This window comes from Herpailurus yagouaroundi, unplaced genomic scaffold, assembly GCF_014898765.1.
Source record: "Herpailurus yagouaroundi ecotype Mexico unplaced genomic scaffold, PumYag 250, whole genome shotgun sequence".
NCBI classification, from domain to species: domain Eukaryota; kingdom Metazoa; phylum Chordata; class Mammalia; order Carnivora; family Felidae; genus Herpailurus; species Herpailurus yagouaroundi.
In genome coordinates, this window is record NW_024412467.1 from 18,103,119 (window position 1) to 18,120,016 (window position 16,898).

Consider the following 16,898-nt stretch of genomic DNA (forward strand, 5'->3'; position numbering starts at 1 on the left):
TGTGTATTTCTTCTAGAAAAGGAAGCATTCATGCCCGTGGATGGGTTACTTAATGAATAGTCATAAGAGTATGCAAAACACTTGCTGGGTAATGCTTTGCTTATTGAAAGTATATCTTAAGTAAGTTTAGATGTAGAAAAACAACACAAGAATTTAAGGTCCTGTGATCATTTGCTATTTTCACTTACAGTTTCCATAAAGTATTTTTATAACTTATTCATTGTTCTGAACTAATAAAGATACACTTTTTAAGAAATGCTGAAAATACTGAGTCACTCTGAATGTAGTATCTTTTATGGGTAAATAAGTGTTGCTATCTCCATTTCTCTGGAATGTGCTGTGGTTAATCCACAATAATAGTTCAGATCTGCACTGTATATAAAAATACAGTGGAATAAACCATGCCAGAGTTTACATTGCTGTACCCTCTGCTCAACTCTAAATATTGATACAGAGTTTAAAATTCAGCAATTTGGTAAATTAGGCCTTAGTGAAAGGACTAAACATTTCAGGCAGGTGGGAAGGCTGCCTGAGAGGTGTAAGGTCACAGCAGGCTGGGTCAGGAAGCAGGGCCATTGAGCGTGTTGATAAAATGGCAAGGCAAGGCCACGGGCAGGATCATCTGTTACGGTGTCATGCTTGCATCATGTCCAGAGAACACTGTGAAGACAAGCACAGGACCTTACATAGGCCATGCCAGGCTGACACCGGATGAGTTTCTTTAGTTCTCTCCTCTGCAAGGTGCCAGTAGGGATATTTCAATTTGTTAAGTGTAAGGCAGTTCATACACTCAGGAATTAGCAGTCTAGAAGAGGGAGCCCCAAACCACTAACACTGGTGCAATGTAGGATAAACTAAGAGCTGTGATCAAGTTCTGAAGAACTTTGTAGGATCTTGGCTAATGTATTCAGAAGATGGTGACATTCAAGCCCAGCCTTGAGTAGGGACTCAAGTTTGATCGGAACTCAGTTTGATAGAGGATGGCAAGAAAGATATTGTAGGGCGAGGGATACAGTGTAAGCAAAGGTAAAAGATGTGAGAAGTCAGTAGTCTCACGCAGCTGATATGTAGAGTATCTAAATGTGTATTTCCAGAGATAATTGTAGAGTCTTGAATGCTGTATTGAACGGTTTGTTGTTGAGGGCATCAGGAGTATTTCTGTTTAAACAGAAATACTAGTGGATAGAACGCTGGCTGTACTGGCTATTCCTGTAAATAAGCAATTCTCTTGGTTTTCAAAATAAAATAAAAAAGAGTTGTGGTAGCACATTGCTTTGTGATTTAAGCAGATTCACGTGAATGTGCACTCACACATTATTGGTCTTCCTAAGACATTGTCAGTGCAGTTATGATTGTGATTAAATGTCAATTTTTGTCATTCTTGAGCATAACCTAAAATTATAATTGGAATAGTTCCTCTTGTCACTTGGAACTTTTATCACATTTGGTGTATTAACTGTATATAGGCAGGAGAATGACCGGCTTAGGTGAAGAAGTAACTGGCATCTTCTACTTGTGGTAGTTCCTTTTGTCAGCCAGCTGTTTGCCCTTGGACAGGTCCTTGCCCTTCAAGCTCCTCATCTGCAAAATAAATACCGGTTTTACTTACCTGATAGGTTGATTCTCTCCTTACCAGATAAATTGTATTACGTAATCTACATGAAACAGCTTTGCAGATTGTCTGTCACTCCAAATGTAAGGCACCATTTCTCCCCTGCCAGCCCAGTCATTTGTTTAAGGTGCAGGTGTTCACTGTGCGGATAAGAGCCCTGCTGTGGTCTGGTTAGAGTTGGTGAAGCATTGAGAATCCTGCCCATTCATGATTTTCTAAATTAAAAGATACTAAGATACCATCACATGGTTTGAAAGAAAAAAAGAAAAATGGCCTCAAGAAATAATAAAAGCCCTTAGATTGTGTTGATCTTAAATATACTTCTTATAGGTATTATGTCAGAGAATGTTACTAAACCATTTTTTAATGTGGAATACACATTCAGTACAATGTACTGAAATGTGTTTCACTAAGAATTAGTATGCCATTTATGAAACCTACATGTATAAGAATCTGTTCTAGGGGCGCCTGGGTGGCTTGGTCGGTTAAGCATCTGACTTCGGCTCAGGTCATGATCTCACGGTCTGTGAGTTTGAGCCCCGCGTCGGGCTCTGTGCTGACAGCTCAGAGCCTGGAGCCTGTTTCAGATTCTGTGTCTCCCTCTCTCTCTGCTCCTCCCCTGTTCATGCTCTGTCTCTCTCTGTCTCAAAAATAAATAAACGTTAAAAAAAAAAAAAAAGAATCTGTTCTGATTATTTTCTCACGATAATTTAATAAAATTAACCAGCTGAAAGTTACACAAAAATGTATTTCTCAGAGCTCAGAGAGAAGTAAAAATTCCTTATATCCTTTCAGGGCAATAAACTTTTAGTCTTTGTTTCTTTTCTAGTACTTCTCTAATTAGCAGAATATTTGAAATATGTATCTTTAAGGACTTTTTTTTTTTTTTTACTGCTCTATCTGGTTTTTGCTGAAACTGACATGGCAGAGGTTTCAGATTACATATGTATATATAAAAGATGTAGACATAAAGTTTAATGTTTTATCTAGCAAAGGTGTACAAAGCAAAATCGACCTGTAGCTTCATTTTACAATCTAATGGTAATTGTTGCCCTTGGTTATACTTTTGGCTACATTTTGTATATTTGAATACCTCTCAGGACAAAGAAAGATGGGAGTAGTAATGGAATAAAATAGACTATTGCCATTAATCATTAATTCTTTTATGTCAAGACAATTTGTGGAATTCTGTCGGAAGTAAATTATGATAAACGTCATTCATCCAAATTACACTTCCCACAATTGATACCTAAAAGTACATTCAGAAGAACAATAAATGCACATTCCCCAGTTATTTGACATATGTCTTGAAAAACTACCCACTAACGCAAAGCTGCATTTTGGAAGCTAGCATTAAGAGTAGCGAAATGAAAATACAACTAGCTTAGAAAATTCACTGACTCTGAAAAATATTCCATCAAGGGAAACGAGCTGTTAATATCTGTAAGTAGTTTAAACTTAGGTTTGTGCACAAGTGTCAGTTTGTGAAGCCGTATTCAACCAGACTGGACATGATAATAAAATAAACATGAATCCTGTAATTCATCTTGTCTCTAGAAATTTATTAGATTTGGTTATACCCCTGCATGATTTTTTTCATGAGAGCAGTGAAATAGCATATACATTATTCTTGATAGAGCTTAAAAATACAAATAGATCAGTATGTAGTATTCTATTTAAAATCCTTACTGATGGCAGTTATTCTGACACTTCTTACTAAATGAATTAAATTCTTTATTTGCTGGTGTAAGGCATAGGTAAAATTAGTGACAGCGTATTATTGACAGATGTTTGAAAGGGCCTTAGACTTTCATTGGCTTATTCAGAGTTTTCCCTTAGACTAGGGTTTCCCAGCCTCTGCAGTATTGACATTTTGGAACAGATAGTTCTTTGTTGTGGAAGCTGTCCTGTGCTCTGTGGGATGTTTAACAGCATCCTTGGCCTTTACCCACTAGATGCCAGTAGCCCGTCCTCTTGTGCTGTGATAACCAAAAATTTGAGGGACAAGAGGGTCAAAATCCACCTCCCCCCCACCCCAGTTAAGAATCACTTAGACATAATATATGCAAAACTTTTATGTATCCCAGAGTTCATTTATAGACCTGTTTAAATTTATCTCTAAAGAAGTGTATGTAAGCCATTTTTTATTACTATTTCTTTCTCTCTTGTAGAAAGAGATAAAATCATTAGAGCTAAGTACTTCTGGTACACAGTTATGGTGTATTAATAAACTTTCTCTTCATTTTCTTTTTTTTATGTTTACTTTTTGAGAGAGAAAGGGAAAGAGAGACAGAGCACGAGTGGGGGAGGGGCTGGGAGAGAGGGAGACCGAATCCAAAGCAGGCTGCAGGTTCTGAACTGTCAGCACAGAGCCTGATGCGGAGCTCAAACCCATGAACCATCAGATCCCGACCTGAGCCAAAGTTGGAGGCTTAACTAGCTGAGCCCCCCGGAAGCCCCTCATTGTTTTTTTAAAGTTGGCATTTTCTAATTTTATCTTGAGAAAAACAAACGTATCCACTTACTTAAGAAATGCAGTTGATTTCATTTAGGAGGAACACTCAGAAACCTGATTTGAGAATTTTTTTGTTGTGGTAAAATACACAGAACATAAATTTTAACTATTTTTAAGTGTGCAAATCTGTGGCATTAAGTATACTCCTCTTGTTCTACAGTCATTACTACCATCCATTTCCAGAACTTTTTATCTTCTCCAGCTGAGACTCTGTGCTCATGGAACACTAGCTCCCCATCCCCACCTCCTCCTCCATTCCTGGCGACCACCATTCTACTTTCTGTCTCTATAATTTGACTACTCTTGGCACCTTTTCTAAGTGGAATCATACAACATTATCTTTTTGCGAGTGGCTTATTTCTCTAATGTAGTGTCTTCAAGGTTCGTCTGTGTTGTAGCAAGTATCAGAATTTCATTCCTTTTTAAGGATGACTAGTATTCCGTTATATGTATATTCCATATTTGTGTATCTGTTCATTTGTGGATACTTGGGTTGCTTCCACCTTTTCGCTTTTGTGAATAGCACTGCTTTTAACATGAGTTCATGGTTCTTCTGGGTATATATTCAAAAGTGGACTTACTGGATGAAATGGTAATTCTGTTTTTAATTTTCTGAGGAAAATTTCCTGTTTTCCATGGCAGCTGCACTACTTTATAGCCCCTTCAGCAGTGCACTAGGGTTCCATTTTCTTCACATCCTGGTCAACTTGTTCTGTTTCTTTGGTAGCAGCAGTCCTGATGGGTGTGAGATGGTCTCTTATGGTTTCAATTTGCATTTCTTTAAGGATTAATGATGTTGAGTATCTTTTCCTTTGCTTATTGGCTGTTTGTGTATCTTCTTTCTAGAAATGTTCATTCAAGTCCTTTGTCCATTTTTTAAACCAGATTGTTTTTGTTGTTGTTGAATTGTAGGAGTTCTTTATATAGTTTGGATATTAACCCTTTATCATATATATGATTTACAAACATGTTCTCCCATTCTATGGGTTGACTTTCACTCTGTTCATAGAGTCCTTTGATACACAAAAGTTTTTAATTTTGATGAAGTTCAGTTTATTTTTACTTTTGTTGTCTATCCTTTGGTGTTCTAACAAATAAGTCATTGCCAAATCCAGTGTCTTGAAGCATCCCTCTCTTCTAAGAATTTTATAGTTTTAGGACTTAACATTTAGATCTTTGACCCATTTTGAGTAATTTTCGTATATGATGCAAGGGTCCATTTTCATTTTTATTTGCATGTGGGTATCCAGTTTTCCCAGCACCATTTGTTGAAAGGATTGCCCTTTCCCTATTGAATGGTTTTGACACTCTTATCAAAAATTACTTGACCTTATATGCAGGGGTTTATTTCTTAATTCTTCTATTCTGATGGTCTCTCTATCTCTGTGGCAGTACCACACTATTTTGATTATAGTAGCTTCGTGGTAAGTTTCGAAATCAGGAAATGTATTTTATAAAATGTAGGTTTTATTATTATTCAGATATGGTGAGGCCAACAGATAAGGGGGTGGTTGCCATGGAAAGGTTGTTTGTTACTCATAGTTCCCAAGAAGAGGATGCCTGCCATGCACATGGGACCTATGAGGAAGCACCAGAGTTAGTCAGGAGGCAGAGAGCGGGGAACATAGGTTATTGTAGTTGCAGCAGGAAGGAACATGTGAGGCAGGATTAGCAGGTTTAGGATTGGCTAATTTGAATGATTTCAGCAGACTCTGGGGCATAGGGCTCTCCCTGGCTATCTGGCCTTGTGTGATTAGGGCAGGTGGATAGTGGCCCAGAGGGTGAGAGCCCAGTAGAGGTGGTTGGGGTATAGGCTCTGGGCTGGTTAGCTTGCATATAAAAGGTATGCTGTGGGGGGGTTGTTTACTATCTCTAGGAATAGGCTGGCCCTGGGAGGGACAGTCTCTCCAGGGCGAAAAGGGTCCCAGATGTCAAAGCCTCCTGGACACATGGTTGAGTGTGAAACCAACTTCATTCTTTTTTCAGGATTGATTTGGCTATCTGGTGTCACTTGAGATTTCATACAAATTTTAGGATGAATTCTTCTATTTCTGCAAAAAACATCATTGGGATTTTAATAAGGATGCCATTGACCCTGCAAATCACTTTGGATAGTGCTGACATCTTAACTACATTAAGTCTTCCAGTCCATGAACATGAGATGACTTTCCAATGACTGTGTCTTTAATTTCTTTAAATTTCCTGAAATTCTTTAATTTCAGGAATGTTTTATAGTTATCAGTGTATATCTTTTTTCCTCCTTGGTTAAATTCATTCCCAAATACTTTATTCTTTTCAATACTGTTGTAAATCGAATTTTCTTAATACCTTTTTTGGATTGTTCATTGTTAGAGTATAGAAATGCACTGATTTTTGAGTATTGATTTTGTATCCTGCAAAATTTGCTGACTTTGTTTATTCTAGTAAGTTCTTTGTTGCAGTCTTCTGGTTTTCTACATGTAATATCATGTTGTCTGTAAGAACAGGTAATTTTACTTCTTTCTTTCCGATTTGGATGCTTGCTCGCTCTCGCTCTCTCTCTCTCTCTCTCTCTCTCTCTCCCTCTCTCTCCCTCCCTCTCCCTCTCTCTCCAAATTGCCCTGGCCAGGACTTCTAATACTATGTTGAGTAGAAGTGGTAAAAGCAGAATCACTGTCTCCTTCCTGATGCTGGAGGGAAAGCTTTCAGTTCTTCACCACTGGATATGAGGTTAACTGTGAGTTTTTCACCTATGGCCTTTATTATGTTGAGATAGTTGCCTTCTGTTACTAGTTTGTGCAGTGTTTTTATCATGTAAGGGTCTTGAACTTTGTCAAATGTGTTTTCTGCAGAGATTGACATGATTTTGTGTTTTTCCCCCTTCATTGTGTTGATGTAGTATATTTCATTTATTGATTTGCATGTATTGAACCACCCTTATGGTCCAAAAACACTTGTTTATGGTGTATGATCCTTTTAATATGCTGTTGAATTCAGCTTACTAGTATTCATCAGGAATATTGATCTGTAGTTCTTTTTTCTTATAGTGTCTTTGTCTAGCTTTGGTCTCAAGACATTGATGGCCTCATAGAATGAGTTGGGAAGTCTTCCCTCCTCTTCAGTTATTTGAAGAGTTGGAGAAGGGTTAATGTTCATTCTTCTTTAAATGTTTGGTAGTATCACCAGTGAACTCGTCTGGTCTGGGGTGACTTGATTTTTAATGCCACATGCTTTTTCATATGACCTCTTGCTAGAAAAAGAAAAACTAGTGCAAATTTAGTTCTACCTTTGTTTTGAAAATTAGGAGGAGTCCCACATATAAGTCCCCAAGTGGGTGGTACACAGTGTGTGCCTATGGATTTTTTTTTTCTGCTTATTCAGGCATATTCAGTCAGGTTTTTTAAAGCTCTTAATTACTTTTGAAACTGGAATGTAAAATACTTATTAGTTTCTGTCATTTTTAAAACATTGCTGATCCTTAGAGACTAATAATTTAAATATTTCATTTAAATAGCATTATATAGCAAAAAGAGTAGAAAACTGGATTTTTAACCTTACTCTACCCTGTTCTCACTGTGTGACCTTGGAAATTGGTCTATAGGAGCAGTGTATGTACAATATTTTATACCTAGAATAGACCTGGTTTTAACATCCCCCCAACAAAATTATTTTTAATTAATAAACCTGATGTTAAAGAATAATAACAAGAAAAAAAAATGCAGGTGGTGTTCTTTTTAACTTTATGTATGTAGTCACACCGGTAAAAAAAAAATTAAAAATTTAAGAAATATTACACCACCAAAGGAAAAAAAGAAGAGATTAATAAATTTAAGTACATCAATTATTTTTTTTTAAAAAGGAAGCACCTATTATCCAAATTAATGTTATGATAATGAGTAATAATATTTTAGTTTGCTTTTGATTCTTATGCAAATTTATTAATAACTTCATCTAATTTGATCTTTGCTATTTAAATAGTATTGACGGATTTATCAATCAGGTTTGAGTCATAGTTGATTAAAAATGCTTTTTTTTATAATTTTGAAAAATTTCTCACATGAAGCAATAGATACATAGTTCAGAAAAGTTTTAAGCATAAAGTCTGGAAGAGCTTTATAAAAATCACATATCACGATCAATTCCAGAAATTGCAATACTGTCTTTGTTTCTTTGGCAACTATTCTAATGGCTCCCAATGTCCCCACAGTATAAAAAAGTTTAAGTACAAATAAAAACATATGCAAGTTTAAGTACCAAGAAAAGATAATGTAGAATAATGGATTGGAACTAATTCAGGTTTCATCTGCAGTTGCTCTACTCTCATTATTTAAGTGCAGTAATATTTCATTACTCCCAAGGAGTTGGAGGGGCTGAGCATCTAAAGAAAGCTTAAATGATTCTGAATTATTAGGAATTTGCTTTTTAAATAAACCTGTATAGCCGACTTCACCTTTGTCTGGGACGGGCTATGTAACTAGAAGTCCTCTAAATTAACTTCAGTGTAAAACACAAAACTTATTAAAGGATAAACAATAGAAATGTGTTAATTTGAAACATGTTATTAAAATTCGACAGTAACCTCAGTAATTATTTAGAGCTTTAGACCAAAGAGAGATTTTTGGTTTAGGAGTATTTTATCACCAGCATTTTTCAGTATTGTCAGTGCCTGCTGATGATAAAACACAGTCTTTCATTTGTTTCTGTCATTGATTTAAATTCTCTACAGACAATACACTCTCTTATTGCTTGCACCCAGGGCAGAGCTCTCCCACCCTCCTGCTGTTGCTGTGCCTTTCGTACATATTGTGTCATTACTGAAAAGAGAAGGCTGCAGACCATCCTATGTAATAGGACTTCATTTTGTTCTTAAAGAAATACGTTTGTATAAACATCAGGAAAAAATCTTCAGTACTCATTGAACTACTAATAATGCCAGGAGAAAGGATCCTAGAGAAAGGATTTGGTATGTATGTAGGGGAACTATCACTTCCTATTAGACTTGTATGAATCTGTTTGAATGTAACGATAGTTTGATGGGCTTGTTTTTCAGATGTGTTTTAATTAGAGGAATACTTATTTCAGACTAAGTCTTCTGTAGAACCCCATTAATTGAACATAAAAGCAGAATGGCTATTTTTTTTAAAGTGATGGGCACAGGTGATGGTAGTGTACAGTGAGTTCAGTATTTATAAAAGATTTTTCCTTATTTCTGAGAGTTCTTTGTATTATAAACAGATTCATTGGCACGTCAAGCTAAATCTGTGGATTTTCTAAGTGTATGAACTGGGGCGCATGCTGGCATTAGATGGCTCTGGTGGCACCGAGGACGTATTGTGGCAGTCTGTCGGGAGGCATATCTGCTGCTTCTGATGAAGCAGCTGCTCAGCTCCTTGTTATTTTGTCCAGTAAAGTCACAGCTGGCCAGGTCGCATGTCCTCACATTTAGAGTAGATACACCCTAGGATAACCTTTACGCCTATTGACTTAGAACACTGTTTACCTTTTGCTTGAGTGATAAGTAAGAGACAGCTAATTGGGGCATTTTCTGCTATTGTATACGGCAAAACCTTATGTGTCTAGGAGTTTTAGCCAAGTTTACCACAAGGCTGAGGTTTTATCTTCTTTAAGCACACCACTTTTATAACTTTATCTTGGATGGAAATCTTTAAAAACGTCTTTCATAGTTGTTTAAGCAGCTGATGTGTTTTGCAGATGGATTCTGAGTCCCATGGTCTTTGGGACCTGTAGGGCTCTAAGAGTAGGTGGCAGCCTGGGGAGGGCAGGAGGCTCCATGATGTCCCCGAACCCCCAGGACCTCCTCTGCCTGCACGTGCTCCACACTATGTACACATGCTGCTTCACAAAGAAAATAATAAGTTTAAGAATCAAAAAAATTTATATATGTGTGTGTATATATATATATATATATAATTTCATACTTTCCTGGTTTTTGCAAAAAATTTACTGAATATTATAGACTAACTTTCTTTATGAATTAGGAATTACTGAGAATATACAGTTTTACATTATGGTGAATATGGAGATGTCCTCAGGGAATTAAGAGAGAGAGAATGTTCTTTTTTTTTTTTAATCTATTTTTTTTTTTTAGAGCGAGAGAATGTGAGCAGGGGAGAGGGCACAGGGAGAGCGGTAGAAGGAGAGAGAGAGAGAGAACCTTTGACTTATTTATTTGTTTGCTTGTTTATCTTGCAAGAGAGAGAGACAGAAGGCACAAGCAGGGGAGGGGCAGAGAGAAGGAGAGACAGTCCCAAGCAGGCTCTGCACTATCAGCACAGAGCCTGATGCTGGGCCCAAACTCACAAACTGTGAGATCATGACCTAAGCCGAGATCAAGAGTCAGACACTTAACCGACTATGCCACCCAGGTGCCCCAGGAGAGAGAATATTTAAGCTGGCTCCCCACTCAGCACGGAGCCCAACATAGGTCTCAATCCCACAACTCTGGGATCATGACCTGAACCGAAATCAAGAGTTGGATACTCAACCGACTGAGCCACCTAAGCACCCCAAGAGAGTGGTTTTCTGTACCAAATGCCCTCAAAGACTGTGTTTTAGGTTTTTGTTATCTGTGTTCTCCTGCCCTATATGTAAGGCTGATGCCTATCATTTCTTCTGGTCTCATTTATCAGCATTTTTTTTCTAATTTGTGACATTTAATATGGTATACTTTTGGAAACCCAGTTAACTAACGGTTGGAATTATGTGTAAAGTGGGGCGCCTGAGTGGCTCAGTTGGTTGGGTGTCCGACTTCAGCTCAGGTCATGATCTTGCAGTCTGTGGGTTCAAGCCCCGCATCAGGCTATGTGCTGACAGCTCGGAGCCTGGAGCTTGCTTCGGATTCTGTGTCTCCCTGTCTCTCTGCCCCTCCCATACTCACGCTCTGTCTGTCTGTCTGTCTCTCTCTCTCTCTCAAAAATAAATAAACATAAAAAGAATTATGTGTAAAGTAAGGTAAGTAGATTCAAAATCAGAAGAGCTTTTCAGGAACACCACAATGCTTGTAATTGGACTTCTTGATATCTTTTTTTTCTTTTGATGGATTAAGTCTTACCATATAGTTCTCAACTAAATTTCAGTTAGATGTTATTTCCAGGTAGCCAAATTTAATTTATGTATATAAAGAGTATGGGATTGTCAGTATATGAATGTATAACTGCCTTCCATTTTTTGTTTTTGTTTTTGTTTTTACTGATTGCTATGAAGAATGCAAGTTTGCATAGCACTTAACTGTTATTAAAAGTGAGAGGCTATGAAATAGAATGACTTTAAGAACTTCTTGATAAGAAAGCAAGACTAGATTTTCAACTGGATTAGAAACTGGTCAGCATTCAACTTCTTTTCACCTGGACTGTGAGGCCAAGACATGATCTGTCTTCTATGAAAAAGCTAGTTTGAATGGATATATGTATATATATAAAATATCATAATATCCTGAAACTATAAAATAGACATACCAGTATTTAGCAACATCTTAAAGTCTTTTCTTAGAATCAGATGGTAAATAGTGGAATCATCAAGGAAGATTGAATTGAGTACAGGAATGGGAAGAGGAAAGTCACTTTTATTTGAGTGCCTGTATTCATATTATTACAAGAATCTGTTCCTGAAATTAAATTATTAAAATTAAAGGGAAAAATGGGGAAGATAAAAAATGGTGGTTTGATCTGGCTTCTAGATGTTTTGCTTATAATTCATATAATAGTAATATCAGTTTTCATTAAGCTCCACAGGCACTGAGCTAGGACCTTAACATGTATTACCTCTGGTCTTCATAAATATTATTTATGACTGTAAAGTATTAGTCTCCTCATTTTAAAGTTAAAGAAACTTTAACTTGCTCAGCCTCATGCAACTAGTAGCAAGTGAACCAGAATTTGAAGTGTGCTTCCCAAATCTTCTTTTTTCTGTGGAGTGGTACTAGAAAAAGTGCTCTCTGGTGGGAAGTGGAGTCCGGCCTGTTGCCTTGTGGTCCAAATCACAGGGTTGGCTGGGCCAGTTATGGTACGTATCCTAAAAGAATAAGAAGAAAAGAAAAGGCGGTTAAACAGCATCTGAGCGTGCATGTTTCGTTAGTGTTTTCTGTATTTATTAAAAAGTAAGTTACAGCTAAAGCAGGATTCCATTTTTGAGGGAGCTCGTTTGCATTTTCTTCTCTCTCAGAATATAATATGTTTGCCAAAGTTCCATGAAAAGAGTTTAATGAATTCTTCATGTTTTATTCATCTTTTGGAGAATTGTAGTCCATGAGGTTGAAAAGTTAAAAGGTAAAGTGGATTTTGGTTAGCCTGTTTCCCAAATTTATAGCATCAACAACCCCTCCCTAGCCCTCTCACCCACCACCGTAGTGCCTCTGCAGTTCCCAGGGTCTGGGACACATACTAAAAGGGAACATTTGACTTTAACTCAAACCTCAGCCTCTAATCCAGCCTCTTTTTGCTTGAAAAGGCTCGGTGCAGAGGAACTTCAGATCACATTGGCAGAAAAAGCTCTTCTAATAGTTGTTTCTGTCTTGCGAAAGAGACTTTTAGCTACCTGTGTAAACCTTCCTCTGGAAAGATCCGATTTGCTCTTTGTGATAGAAAAGGCATGGGTTGGGTATCACCAAGACCTAAGTTTGAGTCCAACTTCATAGCTGAGTGACCGTGAAGAAATGAAATGTGGTGTCCTTTAAACCTTAATTTCTTCATCTGTAAAGTGAAAGTAATATAATTTTATGAAAGCAGTTTTTAGAAGCAGGTAAGATAGGCAACATAGCTAGCAAAAATATGCACTTCATAAATACTCAAAGAATGATAGATCGTCCAGCTTTTCATCCTGTTTATCATCAGGACTCAGAGGGGAGAGAAACCAGAGCAGCAAGGACACATGGCAGCATGAAAACACAGCTTCCTTTTTTTCCTGTTACCTATCTTTCTGGTGTGGCCAGGCACCTGGGCACCAATGTCTGCTTATACCAGGTATCCTGTTTTCATTAGAGTGCTGGAAATCAGTGCTGACTTGAGGCGCTTTGTAACTTGTTATGGTCTGCATCTGTCACAGTTTTTGTTTGCTTCATAGGACTTAGTCTGTGTCAAAGCTTAACTTCTGAAGACATGTATGTAGAACATTTAAGGCAGGGATAAAGGATAAAGTTATTTTGCAGACTCTCTTTTCCTCTTCAGCTCTTTGTTGTGCATCTTCAAAGATAATAATTTTAATTGTACTAAATGTATGCCTTTTTGACTTACACGTGGTTTTGTCTTTATTGTCGTGGTACTCAAAAGGAAATTTTTTCGTCTTCGTCTAGAAATACTAAGAAAATCTCAAGAAGAACTTAATATATCTGACGCAGATGCATTAGGTGTTTACTTACTTTAAGGGATGGAATTGAAGACATGTCTTCCATTCTTTTCCAGTGATTCACAATCTACTTTTTTCATGCGTCTAAATATGGAAGACCTGCACTTTAATATAATAATGCTTCTTTTTGGCATATATTCTTTAAACTTGATGTGAAATTTATAGGTAGTTAAATGGACCTTGAGGAGAAATAGATGCATAAACTTTTACTTGGATTGTGTTTGATTTTGTCATTTAAAGATACCAGATATTTTTGAGATTTCAGAAATATGGTTACCCATGTTCAGTCATGGTAAGAGAAGCCTTAGATGTTTCTATACGTCGTGTTCCTATTGGACATTAAAACTGTAATGCAATTTTAGCATATGTCTTTCAAACTTATTGCTGTAGTAACCAAATATTAAGAGGTAAAGTTATGTTTGTCTCTTCTGCATAGCAGAATAATTGTCTGGAAAATGTCATGTGACTTTTAAATTTCTTTTCTCAGATTCTTAATGACCATTTAATAGCTAGTGAAAAACAGCATATAATCCAGTGGGAAGATTTCATGAAAGAACAACACAGCAAACAGGCTGAAGTGGATGAAGAACACAGAAAAGCCATGGAGAGACTTAAAGAACAGTATGCCGAGATGGAGAAGGACCTAGCAAAATTTTCAACCTTTTAAGAATTTGAACCACAAGAGTGACAAAGTAATAAAACATTGACTTCCCCCAAAAAACTGTTCCCACCAAACCATTTAGCCTCTGCTTCAAACTTAGCAATATATTCAGTGGCACTCTTACATCAGAAGAAAGAAAGGTCTTACTGGAGTCTTAAGTGTTTAATAGAAGAGAGCTACATCTTTCCAGTTTTAAGTGCCTACATATGATTATTTGAATGGGGAGGAGTAGCAGGAAAAATGGTACAAATTTGTTTTTTGTTAATCAGAATTGGGTGTTCTTTCCATTGATCATCTCAGAGAACTGTTAAGTACAGGCTTCTTAGAAAAATAATTTAATTCATTCTCACACAGAGTGAACAGTAGTTATTTGACTTAGAAGCAGATACAGTAGCTGCCTGTCATAACGTCCTTGGCTATTGGAAGAGTGTTATACAGTATTATTCCATGAGTAATGTAGACAAAACAACTGTCTTTGGAGCAGAGATCATATTTAAGAGAGGGGACAGTCAAAACCTTGTCTCTACTGAGGCAAAGATGGCCACGTTGGCCTTTGAACTGCCTGCTGGGAAAGGTTACAGATTTTGCAGTTCAGCATAATGCCGTGTGTTTCACTGAGTGACAAAACACACTTGTTAAATTTTGTGGCCTTCCGGCACTTAATATTTTCAACTTTTAAAACATACTTAGAAGGAAAAGCTTACCAAAAATATATTTGACTTTTAGCCTTTCCAAGAACCATAATCTTGTCCGTAGTATTCACCTCATTTACCTCATTTTTGTGTCTGTTTTGCTGTGGGTAAGCTTTGTAAGATAAATAATGTCCATACATGTTTCAACTGTTTAATGAGTAATCAGCAGAATCTGCCAAGGAGTCCCTCTGGAACCATATAAAGATTCTGGCTCTGAATAAACCAGAAGTGTTTGCCCACATAGCAAATGATCCATGTTAAATGTAAATCCTTTTTTAGTGTTCAACGTCTGTTCTCATAAGCAGGTGTATTATGATGAAACATGTACCAATTCTGTCATCACTGTGATCTTTAAAAAAAAAAAAATCTGCTTTTAACAGTCTAATTGAGGAATTAAATTGATTTTTTTATTTGCCATAAACCAAGCAAAATTAAATGCAATAATTTCTTGAGATTTATGGCAAATGAATTTGAGGTATGGGTAAATCTTTCAAATATTTTTTTAGTGCTCTTCAGTAAAGAAAGGGGCAGGAAAGAAAATACCCAACTCTCTTGTGTTATCTCAGTCTTGCTACTGCAGAAAAGTGACAATGCTTGCTTGTGTAAATTTATGGCCCCCTGTCAAAGCTTCATTCTTGGCTCCATGTTCAAAATGTGATTAAAGTTAATAGAGGAGATGAAATAAGTATTTGAGATTCTTTCAATAACACTGAACTTCTGCCAACTTTCTCTGTCCGCTACTGTAGGCTTGACAGGTTCATCAATCATTCTCTGGTACCTGGACTAAAAAAGAGCACTTGCTGACACAAAGGCATGTTGGAATTTTCTTAATTCTCTTTCAGTGGATGGAAAAAAATAAAACCGTACTTCCAAAAATAGCCCACACATGAAAAGGGAGGGGAACCTTAAATGAAAATTCCCTTTGTACTGTAGGCAGTTTTTGGAATGCTGTTAATTGCCTGTGCACCGTTTGAACAGATGCTATAACCAAGAAATCAGGACTGTGTGTGAGAGAGCAAACGTACTCTTAACTGGTTCCTCCATCCACTCGTGCAGCAGAGGTTTCTGATGGTGTTTGTTCATCTCATATGAATAATAAATACCATTGTAAGTTCGTATATTTTACATAAGGATCTAAAGGACTTCTTAAACCAAAATGAATTGGTGGGCATCTTGAACTTTAAACGTTAAGATAGTACATTCTTTCTTTATAACTTTGTGAGCTGTTCAACATAGTGTGTGAAAGAGACAGTTGGTTTGCCTTCCCCTTAATATTTTCCCTCACATCTCAGTTTCCAAAGCACTTTTGATAGATATTTTATTTACATAAAAAGTTAACTTTAATTTTCAACATTTCTACTGTTTATGTGGTTGAGCAGAGGTAATATAGGTTCTGTGTAGCTCACAGGATTATTTTATAATGATCAAATGAAATAATGTTCTGTCCTTTTAAAGTGCTATAGCAACATTTGTTTTTAAGGCCTAAGTATTTTCTGTTTTTCATTATGATTTCTTTTTTTGACTTACATATTTGCGGGTGGTTTTTCATTTCATACCCCGTAGATTTTTAAATTGTTCTTATAATGAATTTATGCTGTAATTGGATTGTGGTTAGAGAATGGGGCCGTATCAGACTGGTACATTGAAATTTATTTGCTTTATGACCTAAAATATTGTTAGTTTTTGTAAGTGCTTCATTAGTGTTTCAACATACACTGTTTTCCAGTTATTGGGTATCCATTAAACAAACTTACAGTGTTGTTCAAATTATCTGTTTCACTGTTGTTTTCCTTCTCAGTGATCCCTCAGATTCTGAGATATGTTGAAATTTCCTACTCTAGTGGATATTCTAATTCTTCCTGTCATTCTGTCAATTTTCATTTTCTGTATTTTGAAACTTTCTTATTAGGTACATATAAGTTTAGCATTTTCTTTCTTCAAAGCTTAGAATAAATCTTACATTTATAGTGTAGCTTCTATTCCTAGTAATGTTTTTTATTTAGTTTTGTATTACTTTTAAATCTGTGTTTTTTAACAAAAATTCTAGGTGGATTTTTTTCTTTCTATCTGATTATCTTT

The 16,898-nt window shown here is 36.5% G+C and overlaps 1 protein-coding gene across 1 annotated transcript in view; it reads left to right on the plus strand.

The window, feature by feature from the left end:
* Positions 1-16,586, plus strand: part of BLOC1S5 (biogenesis of lysosomal organelles complex 1 subunit 5) — a 45,870-nt gene extending 29,284 nt beyond the window's left edge. The window contains exon 5 of the mRNA XM_040460665.1: positions 13,954-16,586. Coding sequence (XP_040316599.1) covers positions 13,954-14,133 — 180 coding nt within the window. The 3' untranslated portion in view covers positions 14,134-16,586. The remainder of the gene's footprint in view (positions 1-13,953) is intronic.
* The last annotated feature ends 312 nt before the right edge of the window (positions 16,587-16,898 follow it).